Source organism: Narcine bancroftii, chromosome 1 (genome assembly GCF_036971445.1).
Source record: "Narcine bancroftii isolate sNarBan1 chromosome 1, sNarBan1.hap1, whole genome shotgun sequence".
Classification (NCBI taxonomy): domain Eukaryota; kingdom Metazoa; phylum Chordata; class Chondrichthyes; order Torpediniformes; family Narcinidae; genus Narcine; species Narcine bancroftii.
In genome coordinates, this window is record NC_091469.1 from 27273424 (window position 1) to 27299470 (window position 26047).

Consider the following 26047-nt stretch of genomic DNA (forward strand, 5'->3'; position numbering starts at 1 on the left):
GTTAATTTAACATTGCTGATTAGGTGAACTGCAATGTATCAAATGTCAGCCTTGCTTCAATGAACAATACTCAATCCCCAAGTTAGACGGTTGTGCTTTCAAATCTAGTTCCACTGACTTCATCAGACATTTGCCATATGATCAGAACTTGGGATCAGATGTCAGTTTACGATCCTGTTGCCCCACCCCCCACCCCCTTCTCAGCAGGACGTAAAAGGTCCCATGACACAATTTGAAAATCGAGGCTGTTTTTTCTGTGTCCAACCAACACATTGTCCTGTTTCCCAGGGTTTAATGTGTGCAATATTTGTTACTCCACTCTTTCTCAGAAATCTCATACTTTGAAAAATACTTATTCAGAAATAAAATAACCCTGAGATGCCCTAAACTTGTTGAAGACCCTGTTTCTCATTTTGAAAGAAGGCAAACAAATCATCACACGACACTCTGATAATGACCATTCACTGCGGATGCTTTATGCCTGACCTTATAATATAAACTCAGCTTGCTGTATTTATTAACTTCTCCAGAAATAGTTGGCATCTTCTCTCCCTCCCCCCTCCCCCCACTCTCTACCCCTCTCTTTCGCCTCTTCTAACTGCTCCCCTTTCTCTTCTCCCTCACTTTCCCCCTACCCCTCCCCCCCTCTCTTCCCCCCTTAGAAGATACTATTGCCATGATTAATAAAAATTGGACAGATATATGGACATAATGGGTTCAGAGGGATATGGGCCAAATGCGGGTAGGTGGGATGAGTGTGGGTGGCATTTTGGTCAGCGTGGGGAAGTTGGGCTGAAGGGCCTGTTTCCACATGATGACCATTCCTATGACTAACAGAGCTGCTTCCTTCAGTACAGCTGTGGGAGCAGCAGCCTGGATCGTGTCCTCTGGTCTCGTGCAATAACAATGGGCACAACAACCTCATATCCATAATAGAGGGACATGACCCAAAATTAATCTTGATGGTTGCTGGCAACGTAAAAGTCTTCCAGGATCAATTTGCTCCCAATCAATTTCCCAGTTGTTTCCAAACTTTACTGATTTTTCTCCCTTGTGTTAGCTAGTATTAAAAAAAAATGAAGAGACCAGATACATAAAATAAGGCTTTGGCATGATCATGGTTCAGAATGTGCAGCAGGACGCCCACCAGTTTTACTGCTCACACTTGTTACGAACACATTCAATCTATAAGGTTTTCATTCTGGTAGTAAATTTCAAAGTTGAAACAGCAGTATCATAAAACCCATGGAATATCTGAATGTGAGACAAAGAAACAGACCATTCTGTTTCTGTGGCTCTTGCTGATGGGTCTGTTCCGTACAAACCTCCTTACCTCCCTCTACACCTTGCCTTTGTCTGTTCCTGAGTTTTCTTTCAAATGTGATTGAACACAGAGAAGCTGAAAGGACTCAGAAGGGGTCAGAGCAATATCCAAGGATTGAAATAGTCAATGAATGGTTCAGGTCAGGTCCCTTATATTGAGACTAAAGTAGGAAAGGGTGATGTCAAGTATGTCAAGGTGTGGGAAGAAACAAAGGGTGATAGGGTATTGGAGAGAAAGTAAGAGAGGTGGAGAGATAGTTTGAGGGAGAGACTACTGGGAGAAGGTAAGATAGAGAGGAAATGTGAGTAGAAAAATAAGAAATCAAAACAATGGAACCAAATAGAGGTGAGGGGTTACAAACAAATTGGAAAAAAAAATTGATATTCATGCTGTTTTGTTTAAGGCTGTCCAGAAGGAAAATGGCATGTTGTTCCTAAAGTTTATGTTTGACTTCACCCTGACAATGGATGAGGCTGAGAACAGACATATCTATGTGGGATTGGTTAGGGGAATTAAATTGGTGAGGAATTGGGTGTTCTCGCCTGGATCCACAAATGGAGCACAGATGCTCGGTGAAATAGTCGCCCACTCTGTGTCTGGTCTCACCGATGCAGGGGAAGCCACACCAGCTGCCCCAAATACAACAGATTCTCTTTCAAACCAATATTATCTTCACAACACAGTGGAGTGAGTTCTATATTCTCCCCAGCAGCAAAGTTTACCTTAAATTTCTGAACAGATCTCTTGGTGAAAGGTCTCTTGTTTTGAACTCACCTCAGTAATTTGAAGGATCTTCTCTCCAACCACCCTTCTTGATCATTTAAAAACCTCTATGATGTTCCAGAGGAAAGTTTTCAAGAGTATTTATTCCTCTTTCCGTGTTTGTTAAAACCTCACCGATCTGGTTGTATTCCTTGATTATTTTGTTCCAAAAATTACTGTCAATCTTTCAGGTAATACTGGAGGAAAAGGAGTGTGTCAGAAACATTATTGTGGTTTGACCATAATCTCCATGGCTTGAAGCACTGTGAATCAGCTGCCTGATTACCAAGGGTTATGTTGTTTCCTCTAGAGCCCCTCATCTGCTGCCGCAGGAGGCCTCCACCATGGTGGCTGTGAAGATGCTTAAAGAAGAAGCGTCACCTGACATGCAGGCAGACTTCCGGAGAGAAGCAGCACTCATGGCAGAGTTCAACCATCCAAACATCGTCAAGCTTTTAGGTAACTTGCGAGTATAAACCACAGTAATCGCAAATAATTTTGATATTAATATCAATATTACAATAAAAACATTTAATGCTGAGACATAGAGGGAGATGATGGTGAAAAGGGTAACTAATACTGTAGGCATTGAGCGACCATTAAATACAATTGGGAAGCAGAGAGATTAAGAGAATTATACCTTAGAGTGTGAATGATGGCCACATGATCTCAGTATATAGATCATTACTAGACGGTGGGCATTGGCAGGGTGTTCCAAAGGGCCTGTTTCTGTTCAAATTCCAGTTCCAGTTTATTATCATTTGACTAAACATAGACAACAAGACAAAACAGACTCTGTCTGGATCATTGTGCATGCACAGATACACAGCACATGATGATCACATAAAAGTAAATATATACAATATGAGTGTATATGTGTACATAAAGATATAAGATAAATATATGCAAATATTTTGGAACAATTTACTTGGTTACAAGAAAAACCTGCAGGTCTGTGTATATGTAAGTGTGTGTGTGTGTGTGTGTGTGTGTGTGTGTGTGTGTGTGTGTGTGTGTGTGTGTGTGTGTGTGTGTGTGTGTGTGTGTGTGTGTGTGTGTGTGTGTGTGTGTGTGTGTGTGTGTGTGTGTGTGTGTGTGTGTGTGTGTGACATTGATATCTTCTTCTTTGGCTTGGCTTCGCGGACGAAGATTTATGGAGGGGGTAAAAAGTCCACGTCAGCTGCAGGCTCGTTTGTGGCTGACAAGTCCGATGCGGGACAGGCAGACACGATTGCAGCGGTTGCAAGGGAAAATTGGTTGGTTGGGGTTGGGTGTTGGGTTTTTCCTCCTTTGCCTTTTGTTCGTGAGGTTGGCTCTGCGGTCTTCTTCAAAGGAGGTTGCTGCCCGCCAAACTGTGAGGCGCCAAGATGCACGGTTTGAGGCGTTATCAGCCCACTGGCGGTGGTCAATGTGGCAGGCACCAAGAGATTTCTTTAGGCAGTCCTTGTACCTTTTCTTTGGTGCACCTCTGTCATGGTGGCCAGTGGAGAGCTCGCCATATAACAGGATCTTGGGAAGGCGATGGTCCTCCATTCTGGAGACGTGACCCATCCAGCGCAGCTGGATCTTCAGCAGCGTGGACTCGATGCTGTCGACCTCTGCCATCTCGAGTACTTCGACGTTAGGGGTGTAAGCGCTCCAATGGATGTTGAGGATGGAGCGGAGACAACGCTGGTGGAAGCGTTCTAGGAGCCGTAGGTGGTGCCGGTAGATGACCCATGATTCGGAGCCGAACAGGAGTGTGGGTATGACAACGGCTCTGTATACGCTTATCTTTGTGAGGTTTTTCAGTTGGTTGTTTTTCCAGACTCTTTTGTGTAGTCTTCCAAAGGCGCTATTTGCATTGGCGAGTCTGTTGTCTATCTCATTGTCGATCCTTGCATCTGATGAAATGGTGCAGCCGAGATAGGTAAACTGGTTGACCGTTTTGAGTTTTGTGTGCCCGATGGAGATGTGGGGGGGCTGGTAGTCATGGTGGGGAGCTGGCTGATGGAGCTCCTCCATCAGACATTGATATATACACTGTATAAATACATTTATGTATGTCACACACACACACACACACACACACACACACACACACACACACACACACACACATACACACACACACACACACACACACACACACACACACACACACACACAGTGTATACCTATGTATATATATGACTGAAAGCTGGGGGTCGGGCGGAGGCTAGTAAAGGAACAAAAGTCAGTCTTCTTGAGAAACTTCGGATGCTAGAATTTGAAGCTAAACCAACTCTGCTGGATAAATTCAGTGGGCCAAGCTGATCCTGCTCAAGAATTATCTATGTTAAACAGATTTTCTGGGATTTGATGAAAGTTATAAGGTCTCCAGGGAACTGCCCAAGGCTATAGGTAACCCTGTACTTGAATTCAGGCCTTTCAGGCTCTGGTTAGTATATGCCTACTTCTCCACTGTCCACTATCTTCAGTTTGACACCTTCAAGAAATTCAAATGTAGAAAAGACAGGCTGCAAAATGAGGCCAGAATTGGACAAACTCTCAGCGCATCTTAAAGACATAAGGATAGAATAAATAGTAGCAGGAGTAGGCCATTCAGCCTTCCAAGCATGCTTCCCCACTTCATAAGACCACTATGTTTCTATTACCTCCTACCACTTTCTGATATTAATTCAAAGAGGAATAAAGCCCTATGGACACAGGTAAATAGACTGGTGCAAGTTGGGACTGGGATAAGAAAGTTTTAGATACTTAAGAGCAAGTTGGAGATTGAGCAAGGGAGCTGAGTTTGAAAGTAACAAAGGTAGGGAGGAGAGCTTCAGCAGCAGAGGTTATAGTTAGAACGTGGTTGAAGGGTATTAATAAATAAATGTGATTTGGTGATCTCTGAAGAAGCCTATGACGTAGTTCATTAAATGACGGAGCAGGCATGATGGGCTGGATGACTGAGTCCTGCTCTTATTTTGTATGTTTAAAGTCAGTGACTAATCAATTTCTAAAGGTATTCAAACTATTTGTAAGAGAAAATATAGATTTCCCATGGAGTTACAGCTGTTCCACTCATATCTGGAATTTACAGGGGGGCCTAGAGCCAACAGATGCCTCATTTAAAAAAGCTGCTCCTTTGCTATATATTCACAGAGAGAAAAATGCCTTGTCAAAACTACACCAATAGTGAAGGACAAATCTTTGTTCACAACAGTGGAAAAGCCTTTCATTCTAACAACTGAGAGAGATTGTGAATAATCCTCCTTAAACATGGCTAACCTCAAATGTTTAGCACCATCCTTCATCTGCTTCATAGTGATGTGCATGAAGTGAACCTCACCAATGAGTTTGTCACAGATCCAGTTTTGCATAGACATGGGTCAATCAAGGCTCCGTCCTTGTCTAATCCCATCTTCAACCTTTTTTTTTTGTAAAACCTCACCAGGTCATGAACAAGCTTTCCACTGCTGTGGATTTAAGGTGTTGACTAAGAAACAGCTCAACCTTTGTGTCTTCTATTGCAGAATCAAGGTAATTCCAAGCTTAGTCACATAACTGATACAGAGACAATATTGCAAATGAGCCCATTAAGAGGTCAACCTGCTGTTGGTTACTTTGGTGAAACATAAAAGAAGTATGCTAAACATCCAAAAGATAAAGTTTCTTCACCTCCCTGCCCCTAAACCACCCCCTGATAATCAATATCCACAGTCAAAGTGGATCGCTTTCCAAATCTTGGGAGCTATCTCTCAGAGTGGGCAAACAGCAACAACAAAATTCACCACCATCTTCAGTGCCTGGCTACACCCTTCGGTCAAGTAAATGCTGAAGTCCTCAAATCTAGTGCATGGTCTTCTGGGCTGCAAATGAGACAATAAGCACATATCTCAAAGCACTGGAGGAATTTAAAAGCATTGGCAAAGTATCACCAACACTACATCCAGTGTAGGCAAACCAACATGTTGACCTCTGCCAGGCCATGGGTTGCTCTCAACCAGCTCCAGTTCAAGTTGAGTCAAATCATAGAACCATAGAAAACTATGGCACAGAAAACAAGCCATTTGGCTCTTCAGCACCTAATAGTCTGAATATGTCTGGGATTGTCTCATCTCAGAAGCTAAGCAGGCGCAGGACTGGTCAGTTCTTGGAGGGGAGACTGCCTAGGAACACCAGGCTTTGTAGGTTTCTGTGAGAGGCATTGGACAAAGTAGCAACTTTCTGTCTGCCTTACGGAAGACCAAAGTTAAAGAATTTAATTCTAAATTTAGAATTTACATTCTATATGTAGTATTACTTGACAATAATGGAACCTTTAAACTTAATCTTTAGTCTGTACCAAAACATAATTCCTCTAGTCCCACTGACCTCCAGACCGCTCCCTTCCATCTATCCAATTTATTCTTAAAACTTAAGAGTGAGCCCACATTAACCATGTCAGATGGCAGCTTGTCCCACCATTCTCTGAGTGAAGAAATTCCCCCTAATGTTCCCCTAAACCTTTCACCCTAAAGCCATGTCTTCTCGCATTTATCTTTCCCAATCTAAGTGGAAAGAGCCTACTCACATTTACTCTGTCTATTCCCCTCATAATTTTATAAACCTCTATGAAATCTTCCCTCATTCTTCTAGGCGCTAAGGAATAAAGTCCTAACCTATTTAATCTTTCCCTGTAACTCATCTCCTGAAGACCCGCAACATCCTAGTAGATCTTCTCTGCACTCTTTCAATATTCCTGATATCCTTCCTATAGTTTGGTGACCAGAGCTGCACACAATACTCTAAATTTACCATCACTAATGTCTTATACAACCGCACCATAATATCCCAACTCCTGTACTCAATAATTTGATTTATGAAGGCCAAGATGCCAAAAGCTTTCTTTTCAACCCTGTCTACTTATGACACCATTTTCAGGGAATTATGTGTCTGTATTCCCAGATCCCTTTGTTCCTCTGCACTTCTCAGTACCCTACATTTTACTATGTATATTCTACCTTGGTTTACCCTTCCAAAATGCAACACCCCACACTTGTCTGCATTAAATTCCATCTGCCATTCTCTGGCCCATTTTTCCAGTTGGTCCAGATTCCTCTGCAAACTTTGGCCGTTCCACATTCTCACTGTCCGTGCGAAGAATCTTTTCCTCACTGTCCACAATGTCTCCAATCTTAGTGTCATCAGCAAACTTGCTGATCCAATTTTCCAGATCATTGATATAGACAACAAACAATAATGGTCCAACACCGATCCCTGAAGCACATCACTAATCACAGGCCTCCAGTCTGAGAAGCAATCATCCACTACCACTCTCTGTCTTCTTCCATTCAGCCAATTTCTAATCCAGTTTACAACCCTCTCCTTGGATACCTAATGTCTAAACTTTCTGAACTAACCTCCTATGTAGACAACATCCACAGGCTTTCCTTAATCTACTTTCTTGGTAACGTCCTCAATAAACTATAAGATTCGTTAAACATGACCTACCACGCACAAAGCCATGTTGACTATCCTTAATCAGCCTTTGCCTGTACAAATACTTGTATATCCAATCTCTCAGAACACCCTCCAATAATTTACCCACTGCTAACGTCAGGCTCACTGGCATGTAATTTCCTGGTTTACTTTTGGAGACTTTTTTAAACAACGGAACAATATGAGCTACTCTCCAATCATCTGGCACCTCACCCGTAGCTAAGGACATTTTAAGTATTTCTGCCAGGGCTCCTGCAATTTCTACACTAGTCTCCCTCAAGATCCGAGGGAATATCATGTTATACCTGGGGATTTATCTACCTTTATTCGCTGTTAGGCAGCAAGCACTTCCACCATGACACAACTGCTAGTTTCCATTCCTTCCTTATACACCACATCAGATTCTTGAGTAAATACTGATGTAAAAAAAAACTCTTTAGAATCTCCCCCATCTTGTTAGGCTTCACAAAGATGACCACTCTGATCTTCAGGGGACCAATTTTATCCCTTACTATCCTTTTATTCTTAACATACTTGTAGAAAATCTTCTCATTTACTTTCACATTATCTGCCAAAGCAACCTCATATCTTCTTTTTCCCTTGTTTTCTTTCTTAAGAAATCTCTTATATTTTCTATACTCTTCTTGTACCTCATTTTCTCCTTGTTGCTATACACCTCTCGCTTCCTCTTTACCAGATTGCCAATATCCCTTGAAATCCAAGGTTCCCTAGGCCCGTTAACTTTACCTTTAATCCTGACAGGAACACGCAAACTGCATTCTCAAAATTTCACTTCTGAAGGCTTTCCACTTACTGAACACTTCCTTCCCAGTAAACAACTTACCAATCTATTCTTCCTAGATCCTTTTTCCAATCGAGGAATAGACCTATGCTTATCCATAATTATCTTGAAACTAATGACATTATGGTCACTGGACCCAAAATGTTCCCCTACACATACTTCTGTCACCTGACCCATCTGGTTCCCGAATAGGAGATCCAGTATTGCATCCTCTCTCGTTGGTACCTCTATATATTGAATCAAGTCAAATTTATTGTTGTCTGATTTCACATTCTGTGAAAGGACTGGAGGGTTAGAGTTTGTGAAATGTGTGCAAGATAGTTTTTTACAACAATATGTAGAGGTGCCGACCAGAGAAGGAGCAGTGTTAGATCTACTGTTGGCAAATGGGATGGGTCAAGTGACGGAGGTTAGTGTTGGCGAGCACTTCAGGTCCAGTGATCATAATGCCATCAGCTTCAATGTCATTATGGAAAGAGAGAAATCAGGGCCAAGGATTGAGGTTTTTGATTGGGGAAAAGCTAGATTTGAGGAGATGCGAAAGGACTTGCAGGGTGTGCATTGGGACAATTTGTTTTATGGGCAGGATGTAGTAGAGAGATGGAAGTCTTTTAAAGATCAGATTTTGAGAGTGCAAAAGCTTTATGTTCAAGGTACGAGAAAACTATGGCAAGCAGGGTGAAAACTAATCCAAAAGAGTTCTACAAATATGTTAATGGTAAGAGGAAAGCTAGAGACAAAATTGGTCCCTTAGAAAATCAGAGCGGAAAACTGTGTGTGGAGCCTAGAGAAATGGGGGAGATATTGAACAGTTTCTTTTCTTCGGTATTCACTAAGGAGAAGGATATTGGGAGATGTGAGATAAAAAAAGCAAATTGGGTAAATATGGGGAATATAGAGATTACAAAAGGTGTAGTTTTAAGGCTTTTGAAGAATATAAAGGTGGATAAGTCTCCGGGACCAGACGGGATCTTCCCCAGGACATTGAGAGAAGTGAAGGAGGAAATAGCAGAGGCTCTGGTGGTAATTTTCCAAATGTCATTAGATATGGGGATAGTGCCGGAGGATTGGCGCATTGCGCATGTGGTTCCGTTATTTAAAAAGGGTTCAAGGAGGAAGCCTGGCAACTATCGGCCTGTAAGTTTGACGTCTGTGGTAGGTAAATTAATGGAGAAAATTCTTAGAGATAGTACTTATAAACATCTGGATAGACAGGGTCTGATCAGGAGCACTCAACATGGATTTGTGGGAGGAAGGTCATGTTTAACCAATCTGATTGAATTTTTTGAAGAGGTGACTAGGAATGTGGATGAGGGTAGCACAGTGGATGTTGTCTATATGGACTTCAGTAAGGCCTTCGATAAGGTACCACATGGAAGGTTAGTTAGGAAGGTGCAGTCTTTAGGTATAAATTTTAAGATAGTCAAATGGATTGAACATTGGCTGAAAGGGAGAGGCCAGAGAGTGGTAGTGGATAATTGTCTGTCAGGTTGGAGGCCGGTGACCAGTGGTGTGCCTCAAGGATCTGTATTGGGCCCATTGTTGTTCGTTATATACATTAATGATCTAGATGATGGGGTGGTGAATTGGATTAGTAAATATGCAGACGATACTAAGATAGGTGGAATAGTGGATAATGAAGAAGGTTTTCAAGGATTGCAGAGGGATTTGGGCTGCTTAGAAAAGTGGGCTGAAAAATGGCAGATGGAATTTAATGCTGATAAGTGTGAGGTGCTTCATTTTGGTAAGAAGAATCAGAATAGGACATACGTGGTAAATGGGAGAGCATTGAGGAATACAGAAGAGCAGAAAGATTTAGGAGTGACGGTACATCGTTCCCTGAAGGTAGAAACTCACGTGAATAGGGTGGTGAAGAAGGCTTTTAGTATGCTGGCCTTTATCAATCATTGCATGGAATATAGGAGTTGGGAGGTGATGTTGAGATTGTATAAGACGTTGGTGCGGCCTAATTTGGAGTTCTGTGTGCAGTTCTGGTCGCCTAATTATAGGAAGGATATAAACAGAGTGGAGAGAGTGCAGAGAAGGTTTACCAGAATGTTACCTGGGTTTAAGCATCTAGAGTATAGGGAGAGATTGGACAGATTAGGTCTTTATTCTTTGGAGCGTAGAAGGTTGAGAGGGGATTTGATAGAAGTATTTAAGATTATGAAAGGGATAGACAGAATGGATGTGGATAGACTATTTCCGTTAAGAGGAGGAAAGATTAAAACAAGAGGACATGAGTTAAGAATTAAGGGGCAGAGGTTTAGAGGTAACATGAGGGGGAACTTCTTTACTCAGAGAGTGGTAGCCGTGTGGAATGATCTTCCGGGAGAAATAGTGGCGGCGGAGTCAATTGTATTATTTAAGAAAAGGTTGGACAGGTATATGAATGAGAAGAAGATGGAGGGTTATGGGCATTGTGCAGGGAGGTGGGACTAGAAAGGGGTGTTTGGTTCGGTGCGGACTAGAAGGGCCTAATGGCCTGTTTCCGTGCTGTAATTGTTATGTTATGTTATGTTACCCACAAATACAACCCAATGAAACAGACTTCTCCAATCTTTGGTGCAAAATATGCAGACATGCAATCAGACACAACACACATGCAGACAAAAAAATACACATGCCAAAAAAGAATTCATATCAATAAATAAATAAATAATGTTTATTGAATATGAGAGTCCAGATAGTTAATGTGAGCAGTTCCTTTGGCCGTTCCACGTTCTCACTGTCCGTGCGAAGAATCTTTTCCTCAGCCACGTAGTGCTGGCTCTGATACTCTGTATCTCTTTCCCGATGGGAGCAGCTGAAAGATGCTAAGTGCAGGGTGGAAGGGTGCGATGATTTTGTGTGCCCTCATCAGCCAACAATCCCTACAGATCACATCCATTGTGGGTGGGGGGGGGGGGGGAAGACTCCAGTAATCTTCTCTGATGCTCTTATGGTTTTGCAGATTGATCTCTGATCCATTTCTCTGCAGCACCATACAGCTGGCCAGGACACTCTCAATAGAGCTCCTATAGAAGACTGACATAATGGTGATTGGTAGCTTGCCCGTTTCAATCTTCTCAGGAAGTCCATTCACAATTGCATCTTCCTGACAAGTGAGAAGGTGTGTGTCCATGATAGGTCATTAGTTAAGTGAACTCCAAGGTGCTCTCCACTCTCTCCACTACAGAGTTGTTGATGTGTAGTGGAGGGTGATCATTCCTGGTCCTCCTGAAGTCTACGATCATCTCCTTTCTCTTGTCCATATTCTCAGGCACCATTATCATGAGATTTTCCACCTCTTCTCTGTAGTGTCTCTCAGTTGGTAGGCTACAGTGTTCAATTCCTGAAAAGAGCACTCCACTCAGTCACAGCAAGAAATTTCCAGGAAAATTCCAAAGTCTCCCTGACAAAAGTGTAATTTTCTCAGCACAACAAACCTTGGTCCAAACTGATAGAGAACAGGCAGCACCCCTTGCAGACCAAAGGTGAACAGTGGATGGTGTGCTCAACAAGCCACATTAACCACCCACTCACCCCTGTAGGTTCCATCTACCGTCACCCGTAGCTCTGTGTCACTCTAAGCCGTGAGAGTCTACATGCTAAATCTCTAATGTGTCCCCATATAGTAGATTTGAAAAGCTTAGTGTCACATGCATTCCACCAGAAGTAAAACCATGGAAAGATTGAGCATATGGATGAGGTTTGGGATTGACCGGGGTCAATGGTGGACTGCAAACATAAGGTGATGGGTAGATGGGATTTGATCATAGTTGGGATGAGTGCAGTAAGTTCCCACTTCATAATTTTAGGGGTGGGGCGTCACTGAATAAGAAGGCTGATTGCCGTTTTTTGACATATGTATGCAATAAGAAAGAAGTTCTGATTATGTGGCCCCTTTCACAAGGGGTGTGTTTTTACAGTCAATGAGGTTTTCCTGTGTGGTGATATGGCTGTATGTACTGGCTGGCCTGTCCTCCGGGGGTCTCCCAACCTTAGCTCCTCCCTTGATCCATCCCATGCGACCCCTGGCCATAAAGGTCGAGTCCCTTCTCCTTCCCACTCATTTTCCTAGCCTAGACCCAGGCCAGCAGTCTCTTGCTTAATAAAGCCTGTTGTTCCCTTCACTCTGCTGTCTGCATCATTATTGGGCTATCGATAGCGCCCAACATCCTGCAATACAGGAAATTTGGAAGCCATTTTCCCATAAGTTCCTGAAAGAAACCAGGTAATTGGTTTCTTGTAATGTTCATTCAGGGATAAATGTTGAGCTCCAGGAAACCAAGGAGAATTTCCCAGCTCTCCTCTTAAAAGCAACAATTGTTCCAAAGGAGACAACAAATGACTGCTCTGTTCATTATTCTACAAGAAAGCGTTTTCTGACAGGTTGTGTAAATGGCCATTATAGGCCAGATGAAAAGGCTTTACTATTTGAACTAGTGCAGTTATTTATCATTGCACATTGTCATATAATTAAACTTGGTTACTTCTGCATTTGTTTGGATGAAATATTTCTATTTCACAAGACTGCATCAGTAAGTTCAGTCAAGACGATATTATTTAAATCAGTAATAAATGAGTAATAATGGCTGAGATTCTCCACCATAATCATGTAACAATGATGAATTTAAAACTAAGAAATAGGTCCAATGTTAATCTTATAGAAGCCTTCCCATCCCCACTTGACTAACAAGTATTGCTTGCTGACTATAATAAAAATAGTATCAAGATCACAGGAAGAAGGTTCTTCCTGCTCAGATGGAAGAGCTTCACTATTGTGTGATCCACCTTTAAAATAGAGGTGCTACAGATCCTCAGTCTTGGATCTGGTCTTGGAGGGCCTTTTAATTGGGATCACCTCAGAATAGTAAAATTGTGAGGACTGATTCGGCACAACTGCAACAAAAATTAAAGAGCCTTATGAAATAATTTCAAGCTAATTTCCTCCTGTGACCTATAAACACTATATCATATTCAGGGCTGGATTAGCAAACCTTTTCTTCAAAAAGGTATCGAGAACATTAGACCCACTGCTGGAAAGGTGTGGTAACATTATGTAATACAGTTCCCTGAAAATGGCTACACAGTTAGATAGATTAATGAGGAAGGCATTTAGCCTGTCTTCAAATCCTGGGGTATTGGTACAAGAATTGCAAAATCGGGCAAATGTACAAGCTCCTACTTGGAATATTGTGTGTGGTTCTGATCTCCACGTTGCAGAATTTATGAAGTGGCATAAAGAAAACTCACCAGGATGTTGATCCAGAATGCAGGACTTCTGTGTCAAGGAGAACAATGCAAGGAGTATTGTAGGAAAGACAGATGAACTTAGGGCATGAATTGGCACGTAGAATTATGACATTGTGGCCATCAGTGAAACTTGGTTGCAGGAGGGGAAGGTCTGGCAGTTCAATATTTCAGGCTTCCTTTGCTTTTGATGTGATAGAACAGGGGGCTTGGGTGGGGGGGTGGGGGAGATGAAAGGGGGAAGAGTGGCATGCTCATCAGGGAAAATATCACAGCTGTTCTCAGAGAGGACAGACCAGAGGGTTCATCTACGGAGGCTATATGGGTGGAGCTGAGGAATGAAAACGGTATGATCACACTCATGAGGTTATATTATAGACCACCCAATAGTCAATGAGAATTGGAGGAGAAAATCTGTTGAGACAGCTACAGGAACCATAAGATTGTGATAGTAGGAGATGTTAACTTTCCACATATTGACTGGGGGTCCCATACTGTAAAAGGGCTGGATGGCTTGGATTTTGTTAAATGTGTTCAGGAAACTTTTCCAAATCAATTTATAGAGGTACCAACTAGAGAGAGTGGATTTCATATGAGGGAACAAGACAGGACAGGGGCAGAAGTATGTGCAGGGGAACATTTTGGGTCCAGTGATGATAATGCCATTAGTTTCAAGTTAATTCTGGAGAAGGATAGGTCTGGGCCTTGAGTCGAAATTCTAAATTGCAAAAGGACCAATTTTGAGGAAATGTGAAAAGATCTAGAATGCGTGGATTGGGAGGTTGTTTTCAGGCAAGGATGTGCAAGTGGAGGACCTTCAAAGGTGAAATTTTGAGAGTACAGAGTTTGTGTATTCCTGTCAGGATTAAAGGCAAAGTTAGAAGGTACAGGGAGCCTTGATTTTCAAGGGATATTGGGGATCTGTTTCGGAAGAAGAGAGAGATGTATAGCAGGGAAAGGCAACATGGAGTAAATGAGGTATTTGAGGAGTATAGAAAATGCAAGAAAAACCTCAAGAAAGAAATCAGGAAGGTTAAAAAAAAAGCATGAGAGTTGTTTTGGCAACAATGTGAAGGAAAATCCTAAGAACTTCTACAGATGTATTAAGAGCAAAAGGATTCTTTCTTTCTTTGGCTTGGCTTCGCGGACGAAGATTTATGGAGGGGGTAAAAGTCCACGTCAGCTGCAGGCTCGTTTGTGGCTGACAAGTCCGATGCGGGACAGGCAGACACGGTTGCAGCGGCTGCAGGGGAAAATTGGTTGGTTGGGGTTCGGTGTTGGGTTTTTCCTCCTTTGCCTTTTGTCAGTGAGGTGGGCTCTGCGGTCTTCTTCAAAGGAGGTTGCTCCCCGCCAAACTGTGAGGCGCCAAGATGCACGGTTTGAGGCGATATCAGCCCACTGGCGGTGGTCAATGTGGCAGGCACCAAGAGATTTCTTTAGGCAGTCCTTGTACCTTTTCTTTGGTGCACCTCTGTCACGGTGGCCAGTGGAGAGCTCGCCATATAACACGATCTTGGGAAGGCGATGGTCCTCCATTCTGGAGACGTGACCCACCCAGCGCAGCTGGATCTTCAGCAGCGTGGACTCGATGCTGTCGACCTCTGCCATCTCGAGTACTTCGACGTTAGGGATGAAAGCGCTCCAATGGATGTTGAGGATGGAGCGGAGACAACGCTGGTGGAAGCGTTCTAGGAGCCGTAGGTGATGCCGGTAGAGGACCCATGATTCGGAGCCGAACAGGAGTGTGGGTATGACAACGGCTCTGTATATGCTTATCTTTGTGAGGTTTGCAGACTTTGCAGACGATGCCGCTTTAGTTGCCCATTCAGAGCCAGCTCTTCAGCGCTTGACGTCCTGGTTTGCGGAAACTGCCAAAATGTTTGGCCTGGAAGTCAGCCTGAAGAAAACTGAGGTCCTCCATCAGCCAGCTCCCCACCATGACTACCAGCCCCCCCACATCTCCATCGGGCACACAAAACTCAAAACGGTCAACCAGTTTACCTATCTCGGCTGCACCATTTCATCAGATGCAAGGATCGACAATGAGATAGACAACAGACTCGCCAAGGCAAATAGCCCCTTTGGAAGACTACACAAAAGAGTCTGGAAAAACAACCAACAGCAAAAGGATAGTAAGGGACAAAATTGGTCCCCTTGAAGATCAGAGTGGTTGGCTTTGTATGGAGCCAAACGAGATGGGGAGATCTTAAATGTTTTTTTTTCATCAGTATTTACTCAGGAAACAGGCGCAGAGTCATGAGAAATAAGAACAGGCTGTGAGGTCATGGAACCTATGCAAATTAAAGAGGAGGAAGTGCTTGCTGTCTTAAAGCAAATAAGGGTGGATAAATCCACAGGCCTGACAAGATATTCCCTCAAACCTTGAGGGAGGCTAGTGTAGAAATTCCAGAGACCCTGGCAGAAATATTTAAAATTTCCTTAGCCACCGTGTGGTGCCAGAGGATTGAGAGTAGCTTACTTTGTTCCATTGTTTAAAAAAGGCTCCAAAAGTAATCCTGGAAATGATAGGCAGGTGAGCCTGACATCAGTGGTAAGTAAATTATTGGAAGGTGTTCTAAGAAATTGGATATACAACTATTTAGATAGCCAGGGACTGATTAGGGATAGTCAACATAGCTTTGTGCGTGGCAAGTTGTGTTTAACCAATCTTATAGAATTTTTCAAGGAGGTCACCAGGAAAGTTGAAAAAAAAGGCTGTGGATGTTGTCTACATGGGCTTTAGGAAGGCCTTTGGCAAAGTCTTGCATGGGAGTTTAGTCAAGAAGGTTCAGAAGCTAGATATACATGGGGAAGTAATGAACTGGATTCGACAATGGCTGGGCAGGAGAAGCCAGAGAGTTGTAGTGGAAGATTGCTTCTCAGAATGGAGGCCTGGGACTAGTGGTGTGCCTCAGGGATCAGTGCTGGGACCATTGTTGTTTGTCATCTATATCAATGACCTGGATGATAATGTGGTAAATTGGATGAACAAGTTTGCAAATGACACAAAGATTGGAGGTGTTATGGACACCGGGAAAGGCTTTTAAAGATTGTAGAGGGATCTGGACCAGCTGAAAAAATGGACTGAAAGATGGCAGATGGAATCTAATGCAGACAAGAATGAGGTGTTGCATTTTGGAAGTACAAACCAAGAAAGGACATATAGGATAAATGGTAGGGCACTGAAGAGTGCGATAGAACAAAGGCATTTGGGAATATAGATGCATAATTCCCTGAAAGTGGCATCACAGGTGGATAGGGTTGTAAAGAAAGCTTTTGTCATATTGGCCTTCATAAATCAAAGTACTGAGTACAGGAATTGGGAAGTTATGTTAAAGTTACATAAGATAATGGTGAGGCCAAATTTGGAGTATTGTGTGCAGTTTTGGTCACCTAACTACAGGAAAGATATTAATAAGATGGGAAAAGTGCAGAGAAGATTTACTAAGATGTTGTTGGACTTTTGTATTGAGTTAAGGGAAAGGTTAAACAGGTTAGGACTTTATTCCCGAGAGCATAGAAGAACGAGGGGAGATTGGTATTTAAAATTATGAGGGGGATAGACAGAGTTAATATAGATAGGCTTTTTCCACTGAGGGTAGGTGAGAGACAAACCAGAGGACATGGGTTAAGGGTGAAAGAGGAAAAGTTTAGGGGAAACATGAGGACATGAGGGGGAACTTCTTCACACAGAGAGTGGTGGGAGTGTGGAATGAGCTTCCCTCTGAAGTGGTAAATAACATTTAAGAAGAATTTGGACAGGTCCATGAATGGGAGCGGTATGGAGGGATATGGGCTGGGGGCAGGTTAGTGGGACCAGAAAAAAAATTGGTTTGGCACAAACTAAAGGGGCTGAAGTGGCCTGTTTCAGTGCTATAATTGTTCTATGGTTCTAACTTGAATAGGCTGGGGCCATCTTCATTGATGTGCAGGAGGCTGAAGGCTCTCCTCTTTAAGGTTTACATAATTTATGATCCATAAAGAAGATAGGCCTAGATACAGCAAATAGTCAAGAGTCTAAAACTTTAGGGCATAGGTTAGCTGGGAGATATTTAAAGGAAATCTGAACCACACATTTTTCACAGAAAAAGTAGGAAAATATCTTGAATTGAAGCCTTCCAGCTTTTATTTGGAACCTGTGAGTTTAAATCAAAATTTGAATGTTAAAAAAAATGAGGTGAATGTGGTTTTCTTTAATATGCCAGTGCTCACAATAATCTAGAAGGAACTGCCTGTGAGTTGGCAGTGGATTTAATGGTAGTATTTCTCAATGTTGCGCACTGGAAATTTGTCTTCGATGCTGGGAGATGCCAGGTTAATTAACCCCTCAGATAGGACAGTGGAGAGGGTGACCATGTCATGTGAAAGCAGTCACAAATAGTTTTAAATTGCCAAGCTTGTGCATTTAGAGCTAATTGCTGCTGCTTGGCGCTCAATATCATAAAATGGACAATTGGTCTCCAAGGATTCTGTGCTGTCCTAACAATGATGATGGCTGGCTGCCGAGCAAAGTTAGAACAACAATACAGACCAGGTCATCAATCCAAAGAGATAATCCCTTGGCTACAGACACAAGTCAATGCAATCACATCACTCTACATCCAGGAAACCAGAGGAGGTCTTTAAAGGGAACAGTACCTTCTCTTTCCTTTTAACGACTGTTTGTTAATCTTATCAACAACCTTGCCATAAAGGCAAATGATGCCGAAATGCTCATTTTTATTTTTCATTGGAGTTGTGTAGGTATCAGGTTCCAAGGTTCTTATAACAGCTCAAAAAAAAAATTCAGCAAAAGCACTCAGACAGTTACAGAATGACCGAGCTCACCGAGATTCAATAAAAAGGACAGATGAGCATATCTATTGCACCTTCTATCTTGTTTCTAAGTGCCTTATGGACAATGAGGTTCTTTTGAAGTGTAATGAAAATTTAAAAAAATGCTGAAAACACTCAGCAGGTCAGGAAGCATCTGTGATAGGAGAAACCAAATTCACATTTTAAGTCAAAGGCCTTTCATCAGACTGAGGATTGCCAGCGTGAATCTCGAATTCCGTTTCTCTTTCCTCAGATGCTGCTGGACCTGCTGAGCATTTGCAGCATTTTCGGTTCTTATTTTGGATTTCCAACCTCTGCAGTTATCTTGATTTTCTTTTTTTGGTATTGTCACTTCTGCTTTGCAAGAAATGTGGCAGCTGTTGTTTGGGCAGCAAAGTCTGCTAAATGATGAGATGATCCATGGAAATTATGTTAAGTATTTTATCAAGACATCAGAGTTTAATTGGCTTCTCCTTTTCAAGAAAATACCACAGGAATTTTTATCCTTACCTGAGAGAGGAAATGGGGCATCAGTTTAATATCTTTTCCAAAATATGTCATTCCAACAGTGTAGCACTTCCATCATGCCAGCTTGGAATACTGTTGTTAATCCACAGAACTTGATCCAAAGATCTACCAGTACAAAGGAGGGAGTTGCCATGACCAATACTAAATGCCCGTTAAACATTGTGAGAGTGTTTCATTTGATGTAATCTTTTTTTAGATATATAGCAAGGTAACATGTCCTTCCCACCCACGAGCCCGTGCCGCCAGAATAATCCAATCAACCTACAATCCCCATTTGATGTAAAAGGTGGGAGGAAACCGGAGCACCCAAAGGAAATGGGAAGAACATACAAACTCCTTACAGGCAATGCTGGATTCGAACCCATGTCGCCGATGTTGTAACAGCATTGTGCTAACCACTATGCCAACTGTGCCGCCCTTTTGACTACGCTGAACTTCTCAATGAAGAGGTAGAAAGATGAGGGATTGAGTTTCACTCCAGAAACCTGAACTCACACTCAAAGCTACTGTTCCTTCTGCACAACTGCAGTCCTTGCAGAAGACTCTTTGGCTTCCCTCTCTTGTGGTCAGAAAGATTCCACACCACTTCTTCCTCGAAGAGCTAAGGCATTTCCAATGTGCTTTGGTTAATATTCTTTGATAAACAAAACTAAAATAAATGATCCATCCATTGACTTACTATTACACTGCACTCTGCACTTTTGTTATTCCACTACCTTCTGTGCTTACGTACAGGCTGACTTGCTTGGATAGCACACAAAACAATTTTTTACCTCTATCTTAGTGCATGTGACAATACACAATTCAATTCCACTACCTGGAAAATGCATCTAAAAAAACTATTCTCCTCCTCATTGGCCCCCTCTCTCTCTCTCCTCCCCACCTTTAAGACTTTCTTCACATTCCTTTCTATGCATATGCAATGCCCAACCATGAGGAATGGCGGTGGTCCCATAGCTGGAAATTCACTGGTTGTTTTTCGCTATTAGATGAGTTAATTGTTATCATGAACTGTATTTATTCCTTGACTTATTATCACTGGACCTTTAACCTTGCTGAACATGCTCCATCTTGACTGTGAATTTTGTCCTTTGTGAGCAAGTGTTCCTTTTACTATGTGCAAACAATCAGGCATTTACAACAATTGTAATTAAAAATTTTAGAAATTGGTGATCCAACAAACAGTTAATAACAGCACCTCAAGCCTCCTTCACCATAGAGTGAGATCACAGTGGTCTAGTGCTATATCCTTGCCTTCTGATTTAATTAACCTAGCATCAGTTGATTCCAAATTACCCCACAATCTACTGTATCTGGAATGTAACCCAAATTCACTTCTGGAAGGATTGGTTCAGAATTTTAGACAATCTTGGAACTCTCAGCCCACAGAAATAGTTAAGGACACATTTTTTTTTAAAAATTAGAGTTAGAAGTTGGCCATTCCATCCTTTCAAACCTGCCCCACCATTCACCAACACCATGGTCGATCTTCCGTTTCAATGCCCTTCTCCAGCACTATCCCCATATTCCCTCATTCTGTTAATGTCCATAAGTCTGTCATCTCCATTCTGAATGAACACAGCAATTCAGCTTCAACAGGTCTCTGGGGTAGAGATTTCCAAAGCAAAAAACAATCTGCCGGTGGAACTCAGCAGGTCAAACAGCACCAGTGAGAGAAAAAGAAAGGGTTTCTTTAATGTAGAGATACCGCATGGTAATAGGCCCTTCCGACCCGTAAGCACATGTTGTCCAAACACACCCGTGTGACAATAAACTTTCTAACCCCGCATGCTTTTGGAATGTAGGATAAAAACAGAGCATCCAGATGAAGCCCACGCAGACATGGGGAGAATGCACAAACTCCTTACAGACAGCACCAGCTATGAACCCCAGTCGCTGGCATGGTAACATTGTTGCACTAACCACGCTGCCCCAGTGTTTCAGGCTGGAACACTTCATGAGTTTCGATGAAGGGCACCATTCTTTTCAGATTTCAGCATCTGCAGTCCCTCAAGTGCTCCCAGAGAATTATAAAAGTCCACCACACACTGAGTGAAAAACAAAATCTCCTCTTCTCAGTCCTAAATGTTCTATCACTGGAAATGTGCTTCCTCGACCCAGATATCTCAGCTAAGTGAAACATGTCCCATCATAACTTTGAAATCATGTTGGACCATCGTAAGTAGGGGTGCACCTGTAGAGGGATACAGGTGTGTGGTTGAGAGGGGTTAGATCGTTGTGGAGAAATTTACATAGGTCAGCACATTCTGTCCTGTAATGTCCTATGGTCTGTAATCTCACTGAAGTTTGCAAAATTGTACAATGCTGAATTCTATAACTTCATTAACTCATTTTGTCTATTTGTGTCAGAGTGGGCTGCAGGTCAAGCTTTAATTCACCCATCTGTTGTATTAGTTTGTTTTTTTTCTCTCTCCATTAGTACAGCCTGATCTGCTGGCTGCATCCTGGGTCCTCCTCTCTCTCGACCACCAGTTGCCCTTTGGCGATACCGCCCAATGATGTGGAGGTCACTTTCCAACTCAAAGCCAAAGTCACCATTTTCTGTCTCAGCACTAGCCTCCTGGTTTTTCTGCATTGCCCTGAAGAGCCTTGAAGGGTGAAGGCTTAAAACCTCAAGAAATAAGTAGACCATTCAGCTGTGCTTACCAGCTCCATTCAATAAGAACATGAATGATCTTGTACTGTAACTCATTGATTCCTTTATATCCAAAAATCTATAATTTTCCATCTTGAATATACTCAGCGGCTGAGCCTCTTGGATAGATAATTCAAAAAATTCACTGGGCTCCACAAGAAAATATTATTTCTCATCTTGTTTTTTTTTTACTGAGCAACTTTTTATTTTGGGATTGTGACCACTGGTTCTGGACATCCCAGTCTTCTACTTGATAAGCGATCATCTCTCCTAATTTAAATTTCAAAGTTCAAGGTTCCTTTATTAGCACGTACACAAAATACACAACTTTTGTTAGCTTTTGTTTGCCCTATAAAGGCACACAAAGAGGCACCATGCCTGTGTGTAGTTTGGATGTTCCTGCGACTACGTGAGTTTGTTCCTTCCCACACCCCAAAGACATCCAGAATAGTAGGATAATTGCCCATTACACGTTAACCCTAGTGTCCAGGTTAGTGGTAGAATTTGTGGATAAATATAAAAACTGGGGCTAATGCAGTTGAGTGCAATTGAGTGGTTGATAGTTGGAGCAGACTTCCTGGTCCAAAGGGCCTGTTTTTATGTAATATCACCCTATGACTCAAGGCAATCCATACTTAAGTACAGCAGTTAGTGTGACAATAAAACAATAGTGCTGATGTGATGTTGCAGTGAGTCTTCAACCAGAAGCTCTTTCCATTTCCACAGACACTGCCTGTTAGTTTACAAAGACATAATTGCTGCCATTGTTATGTCTGAATAGTATTTTTGACTCTTTCTCCACAGGGGTGTGCGCTGTTGGAAAGCCAATGTGCCTGCTGTTCGAGTACATGGCGCATGGAGACCTGAACGAGTATTTACGCAAGCGGTCACCCATCACCGCCCGCACATTGAGGCCCGCCACTTGTGTGGGATGGAGCAGCGGCTGGGGAAAGGGCCTGACAGCCCTCAGCTGCACTGACCAACTGAACATTGCCAAGCAGATCTCAGCGGGCATGACCTACCTGTCAGAGCGCAAGTTTGTTCACCGGGACCTGGCCACCCGTAACTGTTTGGTTGGAGAGAAGCTGGTAGTTAAGATTGCTGACTTTGGCCTCTCCAGGAACATCTACTCTGCGGACTATTACAAGGCCAATGAGAATGATGCCATCCCGATCAGGTGGATGCCTCCTGAATCCATATTCTTCAACCGTTATACCACTGAGTCCGACGTCTGGGCTTATGGTGTGGTTCTGTGGGAGATTTTCTCATCTGGCATGCAGCCATACTATGGTATGGCCCACGAAGAGGTGATCTACTATGTTCGAGACGGGAACATCCTGTCCTGCCCCGAGAACTGCCCGCCAGAGTTGTACAACTTGATGCGACTCTGCTGGAGTAACATGCCATCAGACAGACCGAGCTTTGTCAGTATCCATCGCATCCTGGAGCGCATGCACCAGAGGATGGCAGGCGCACTCCCAGTCTGATCCCTTCCACTCCCCTCAGTACCTAGGGGTACATGTTCCCTGTGCAAGATTGGCAAGGGTTATGGCCAGTGGCCTGACCGTGCCTGACTTCGGATGCCGGGAGCACACACCACGGCAATCAGACCCTTAAATATCCTGACCCCCACAATCTTCATTTCACAAACTAGGGCCCTGCCCAATACATTGAGACATCCAATATTAAACCATAGGTTCCAATTACCATCCCTCCCATTCTTTGCTCATGAACACCTTTCTCAATTATTACTGGATATTATTTAATTATATGTGATGATATTTTTTGAGGGGCTTCAATAAAGAAGACAGGGAGAACTGTCACCATGGGTAGGAGGCTCGGTAAAAAAGGCCCCTAATTTAAAAAGAAAAGGCAGGGGATTTTTATTTTTTTGTGGATTGTTCCAATTAATGTGAAAGAGAATTGCAAATGTACAAGATAGGACATCACATGGGTTCTGGGGATGGAGAAGGCAGGTTCTGGGGATGGAGAAGGCAGTGAGCTCTTTCAAAGCTGTCACAGCCACGATGGGCTGAATTGCCTCCCATATTGTCAGATTCGACAATTCTGCTGCCAAGGCTGAATGTATCACCAAGGGAAAATATTGTCATTATTAATCACAGACGTGTTTTTAAATTCATTTTTTATAGAAAAATAAATATTACAGGAGAAGTATTGTGTCAGTGCATTTCAACCGGAACATCTGGTAAAAAATGTGGGCCTACTTTCAGAGAAGTAATGGCTCCAATCCATATCCAGTATCAAGCTGTTAAAATAGTGACAATTATTTTAACTGGGTAAACAGAAAAGTCACAAGTTTGAAAACCAGCTGAAGTTTCAGAAACAGCAATTGACAGGGAAATCCAGTGAAGGGCCCCTGCTCCATGTGACTAATGGGTGTTCAGTGAGCAATGGGGTATTATTTTGAATTACAATGATAATGAATTTATTGTCATATACAATGTACATATTCACGGTAATTCTTACTTGCTGCAGCAGAACAGTTCAAACAGACCCAAGTGTCTGGAAATTGAAGTTCAAACCCGGCTCATGAACAAAGTACAGTTCTGTTATTTGTCTGTTATCCATTACATGGAATGTGGCCAATATTTATTGCCCATCCCTCATTACCTTGCAACCAACCAGTCATTAACAGTCAGCCAGGAGATGTGTGTTGACCAGACCATAATTTCATTCCAAAGAAGCAGGCAATAAGTAATCTGAAAGCTACCATTAGTGAAAATAAAATGTTAATACTGAAAAGAATTTAAAGTGCCCATAGTGGGTTTTGAACATGCATCAGTAGTGCAGACCCTTGGATAACTAGCTTGGGACCACAATAATTATGCTATCATGCCCCTGTTTCCCAGGGAGATTTTTTTTTAGGTTTTCTTTGCTTTGTTGATCTTCCTCAGAAACTGAGGCCCCTAACAGCTACTTGTGATTTGGAGACACCAGTCAGACTGAGTAATGGGTCACAGGAGTGCCTTGTGGGTTACCAAGACCAGACCTCTGTATCAATAAACAGAGGTTTTTATATAGAAGCAATGGGTGGAGAGAACATGCAATGCAGTAGTAATTAAACCACCTTCTCTACAGCGGCCCTGTGTTCAAAAAAAAGGAAAGAAATCTTATAGAAATCGTTCCCCCTTTACTTAACAATGAGGTGTTGTCAACACAAAAGGGAATCAAGGCTTCCAGAGGGTCGGGCAAAAAAAAAAGAGCCTCTGCAACTTAACGGCTTCCATTGATTCCATTTGTGAATAGCCGTTTTTGTTTGTGCCACAAGCGAGTGGTGCAATTAGTATGAAGCTCGACTCGCCCCAGGATTCCATAGACACACAGCCCGTATAGAGCAGTGCATTTGGGTAAATGTTCAGACGTTCTCTGGAGATCATGTAGTTGGTGGTAACAGAAGAATCCCAACTTCAGTCTTGCCAGCAACTACGACATGAAACAAGCTCTGTGAAATTCATTAAGTGATGAGGTTTGAATTTTTGTTACTGAGTACTGACCACATTATCGGCACAATAGATTTCCCCATATACAGATTCCTATTTATAAGTGAGGCCTAGTTTCAAACATATTGCAGAGAATGTGTCTAAAGCAGGTTACTTCATTTAATACACTATAGAACAACACTCCAATGTGCCAACTTTAAATTTACAGCAGAGGTTTGCTAAGGAGTGATTTTCTTTTCTCTCTCACTTGCAACCTTAATATATTTTTAAAATTTAGACATACAGGGTACAGCATTGTTACAGGTCCTATCCATACAGGAGCCCATGCCGCCCAATTACACCCAATTGACATACAACACCTATCCTGTATGTTTTGAATGGTGGTGGGAAAACCCACAGGAAGAGAATACAAACTCCTTCCAGACAGTACCGGATTTGAACCCTGGTCACTGGTACTGTAACTGCATGGCACTATCCGGTACTTAAACTAACATATTCTGGCCTTTGGGGTTGTGCAAGGATTATGATTGTAAACCTAATAGTTTTTTTTTCTCCAGGTTTTTGTGCTGACTGTGTATTTTATTTGTTAAAAAAAATCACCTAAAATCAATAAAATGGAGATGCACGGTTGATCAGAGACATGGAGATTTTGTTGCTGCTGGTCGTTCAAGTTGAACTTATGCAGGTAATTTGTACTAAGTAATAAGTGTCCACTCATGACACGTTACTGTAAAAATAAGCCTGCTTTCATCAGCGGATGTTGTTTTTCAGTTTCTAGCAGGAGTTCTGTGCTCTGCAGACTACCTAACTCCACGTTTTGATGATAAATGTGAGAGTTCATTGTTATTACATAAGTACATAAGATGCTCCAAACTTCTTAGTTACTGCTTTCATATAGGTACATAAAATACAACAATGACCACAGTATAAATTACATTACCAGAATAATGTATTATGGCAAGGCAGAAAAAAAAGATAACAAATATAAAAGGATAGAGAAATAAATATTTACATTT

At 42.3% G+C, this 26047-nt stretch overlaps 1 protein-coding gene across 1 annotated transcript in view; it reads left to right on the plus strand.

The window, feature by feature from the left end:
- The window catches only part of musk (muscle, skeletal, receptor tyrosine kinase), a 185870-nt gene extending 160209 nt beyond the window's left edge, over nucleotides 1–25661 (plus strand). The window contains exons 16-17 of the mRNA XM_069922949.1: nucleotides 2397–2545; nucleotides 22375–25661. Coding sequence (XP_069779050.1) covers nucleotides 2397–2545; nucleotides 22375–23057 — 832 coding nt within the window. The 3' untranslated portion in view covers nucleotides 23058–25661. The remainder of the gene's footprint in view (nucleotides 1–2396; nucleotides 2546–22374) is intronic.
- The last annotated feature ends 386 nt before the right edge of the window (nucleotides 25662–26047 follow it).